Source organism: Amphimedon queenslandica, unplaced genomic scaffold (genome assembly GCF_000090795.2).
Source record: "Amphimedon queenslandica unplaced genomic scaffold, v1.1 AMPQUscaffold_9740_Cont18084, whole genome shotgun sequence".
Classification (NCBI taxonomy): Eukaryota; Metazoa; Porifera; class Demospongiae; order Haplosclerida; family Niphatidae; genus Amphimedon; species Amphimedon queenslandica.
The window spans coordinates 1-4182 of NW_003549988.1; the positions used below are offsets into that span (position 1 = coordinate 1).

Consider the following 4182-nt stretch of genomic DNA (forward strand, 5'->3'; position numbering starts at 1 on the left):
CATAATGTATACATAGAGTGATGGTATGTGTTGTTTTTATTTTGTATTTTTTACTCTAAAATAACGATTACTTTTATATCAGGAAGGAAGTCACCACACACAATATCATTAAAATTACATGTAATTTGTATGTCGGCGTATCCCATCATATGTACATGTACATGTATGTACTGGTACTTTTTATGAACACTGTACATGTACATCATTCATTTTATTTACTAATCCTACAGTACAAGTACATTTGTATTTTAGTATTTGTTACCTTTCATGTTCCTCTAGATTGTAAATGTCTATCCCTCTCTTGTCTCTTTACTACATAATACGTACATGTACATGTACATGTATACCTACCAACTAGTATTGTACTATTGTTTTTATCTATTTTTGGCACTTCTATTCTCTCTCTCTTTCATAGCATACATATACATGTACATGTACGTTTATCCTTATATCCTTATTTGTTCTTCTCTCTCTCTCCTCTCTCTCTCTCTCTCTCTCTCTCTCTCTCTCTCTCTCTCTCTCTCTCTCTCTCTCTCTCTCTCTCTCTCTCTCTCTCTCTCTCTCTCTCTCTCTCTCCTTCTCTCTCTCTCTCTCCCTCTCTCTCTCCCTCTCTCTCTCCCTCTCTCTCTTTCTCTCTCTCTCCCTCTCTCTCCCTCTTCCTCTAGTCCCAAGACCACTATATCTCAGTTGTTTGCTATCATGAGGCAATGGATACCACAGACTCAAGGACACCTAACGCTATTAACAAGAGAGGTTGGTAGAAGTGACATACATGTACATGTACATACTATACATATGTACATGTACACACACATATAATGTACATAATATTTATATAAAAAACATTGTATGTCATGTACAGAACATTACGAAAAATATTTGTCATTAATTTTATATTGTCTCTGATGTTTCTTTATTGATTTTACCTCTCTCTTAATCTCTTTCTTCCTCCCTCTCTCTCTCTCCTTTTTGTAATGCACATTGTACATGTATAACCACTTACAATGTACATGTATCTTTATTGCTCTATCTCTTTCATGCATACTCTCTCATGTATCCTCTCTCTCTCCTCTTTCTCTCTTTTTTCTTTGTTTCTCTCCTTTTTTGTAATGCACATTTGTATAACTATAACCACTTGCAATGTATCTTTAATATTTTTTCTCTCTCTTCTCCTCATATTCCAACAGGTATTAAGAAGAGGAGCACATGTTAATGATAAGGATGGACTAACTGATCTCTCTTTGCTTCACTTTGCTTCAAAGGCGGGAGCTGTGGGCATAGGCAATGGTACCACAGCTGCTAACCTCGTTAACACTTTACTCAATAAAGTATGGGCCATTATTAGTTTGGATATTGTTAGGATATGATTGGGATATTTGTATTTGTTTGGATAAGTTTTAATTTTGATGTTTTTGGCTCGCTTGAATAAACTTAGTTTATTTGTACATGTACATGTGCATGCATTTAGATTAATAAAATTTTTTAAGAATTCAATTTGTGATAAATGAATCTAAGCACTCTTGCTGTGTACATGTATTAATATGGCATTGATGTACCCATTTTTCAGAAAAAAAGCAAAAAGCATTCGCTATAGTACAGGGTATTTTCTAAAACATTTGCTACTTTAAAAATGGCCATAACTCAATTTTAATTCATTTATTAATACACTAATACATGTACATACATGTATATAATTCTTTTGTTCTTTCTCTCTCTCTCCCCCTCCTCCATTAAAGGGTGCCAGTACTGATCTAAAGTGTCATTGGACGGACATGAATGCCTTACATTATGCTGTGTTCTTTGATTGTGCGGAGGTTGTAGAATTACTCTGTGAACATAATCCAGGTAGAGATTTACAGTATATGTACATGTACATGTATGTACTGTACATTTACATGGCTTGTAGCACTGTACATTTTGACCAAATTTTGTCAAAAATTCAAAGAAAGAAATTTTCAATTTATAATTTTTTTGATATGTACATGTACATGTACTTACATGTATGTTGTGTAGAAAGTTTGAGCTGATTCCGATCAAATTTGAATTTTTTATGAGTTGCTCAAAAATTGGGCAAAAGTCCCTGTACTATAGTACAGGGATTTTGGCCAAATTTCATCAAAAATGAAAAGTATAGAATTCTCCATTTTTATAACTTTTTCTGATACATATAGGTGTACTTATGTTGCGTAGAAAGTTTGAGCTGATTCCGATCAAATTTGAATTTTTTATGAATTTTTAAAGTTGCTCAAAAATTGGGCGAAAGTCCCTGTACTATAGTACAGGGATTTTGGCCAAATTTCATCAAAAATGAAAAGTATAGAATTCTCTATTTTTATAACTTTTTCTGATACATATACGTGCACTTATGCTGCGTAGAAAGTTTGAGCTAATTCCGATCAAATTTGAATTTTTTATGAATTTTTAAAGTTGCTCAAAAATTGGGCGAAAGTCCCTGTACTATAGTACAGGGATTTCGGCCAAATTTCATCAAAAATGAAAAGTAGAAAATTCTTCATTTTTATAACTTTTTCTGATGCATATACGTGTACTTATGTTGCGTAGAAAGTTTGAGCTGATTCAGATCGAATTTGAATTTTTTATGAATTTTTAAAGTTAGTCAAAAATTGGGCGAAAGTCCCTGTACTATCAAAAATGAAAAGTATAGAATTCTCCATTTTTATAACTTTTTCTAGTACATATACGTGTACTTATGTTGCGTAGAAAGTTTGGACTCATTCCGATCAAATTTTAATTTTTTAATGAATATTTCAAGTTGCTCTAAAATCCTTATCATAATCCACACACTGGACTTCTTTCCAAAAAGTCCATGCTTCTTGTCAAAGTCTTAATTCTTGCATTTACTGTAGTACATGTGTATGCATGTACATGTAAATGTAAATTTATGGTACATGTACACGTTTTCATGTAACAAGTGTCATTTTTGCCGTATAATATTATTATCATTTATATTCATAGTACTGCTGACTACCATCTCCTCTCAGTTTGATGGAGGGAACTCGTTACACATTGCAGCTGCTAGCCTCTCACTGGCGTCTGCTAAAACCCTGGTTAGCTAATTACTGTTGCATATTAATGTCCTTATGCTATGAGCTGATTCTAAAGTCAAATTTTATAAAGTTACAGCCCTTTTTTAAAAATTGGCCAATTAAAAAAAAATGCCTTGTACTTTAAAGCCCATATTTTTTCCAAAAATTAACTTTGAAATGACTCTCAATTTTTACTCCTTTCTCTCTTTTTCAGTTGAAGTACAAAGCTGATGCTGGTTTTGCTGATGCTACTGGTCTCTTACCACATGAGGTCATTCCACAAGGTACAGTCAAATAATCATTAAAATCTTATTTAGTGTACATTTGTATATACATGTACATGTACATGTGTATATTAAAGCCATTAATGTTTGCAAAAGATGAGAAAGAAAATTTTTTACAATATATGTATACTATATCCCAGTTCAGTTTGGGACAAGTGGAAGCAGCTGCGTGGAATTTTTTCTGCTGCTGATAAGCAGTACAATAGCTGCTGGCCATCATTATCAGAAAATCTTGCTCTGTTAGCTTTTTAAAGGAAGAATTATCAGTTTGGGCACATGTGCTTATGTAAACTATGACATCATGTATGTCATTGCAGTTAGCTTTGGTATGCCATTGGGTTTATAGGGAGAACCCGGTTTTCAGGGTTTCCAAGGGTTAAGAGACCCAAGGTTTCACAGATTTTGATGGACTTTGGCGACTAAGAACCTGTAAAAGTTTCATCCTTATCTCACTTTCCTATAAAAAGTTATTCCAGTTTTTCTTGTCCCAAACTCAACTGGGATATAGTATAGTAAAGTGCATTCAGCTACAAGCACATGTATTAAAATAATGTACATGTACATGTACAGTCAAACCTGTCTATTCCGGACACCTTGGTACCCAATAATACCCTCCTGATTATGAACCTGTCCTTATTTCAAAGGTTCATTAATACACATTACTATTGTATTGGGACTGATACTACCTGTCCTCATTATAGAGGCCTCCTTATTTTAGAGTCCCCACAATAGCAGGCTATACTGTACATGTTCAGTTATTATTCTGTTGTATTCTTGCAATTATTGCACGAGGGGCGGTCGAGAGGAAAATGTAGCACGAGGTGAAGCCGAGTGCTACATTTTGTTGAGAC

General features: G+C 33.9%; 1 protein-coding gene across 1 annotated transcript; it reads left to right on the forward strand.

The window, feature by feature from the left end:
- Positions 1 to 639: 639 nt before the first annotated feature.
- LOC109590632 (CAP-Gly domain-containing linker protein 3-like) lies at positions 640 to 3345 on the forward strand. Its single transcript, XM_020006529.1, has 5 exons — positions 640 to 753; positions 1188 to 1328; positions 1737 to 1845; positions 2977 to 3068; positions 3262 to 3345. Exons 1-5 carry the CDS (start codon positions 700 to 702, stop codon positions 3343 to 3345), a joined length of 480 nt encoding a protein of 159 aa, XP_019862088.1. The 5' UTR covers positions 640 to 699.
- The last annotated feature ends 837 nt before the right edge of the window (positions 3346 to 4182 follow it).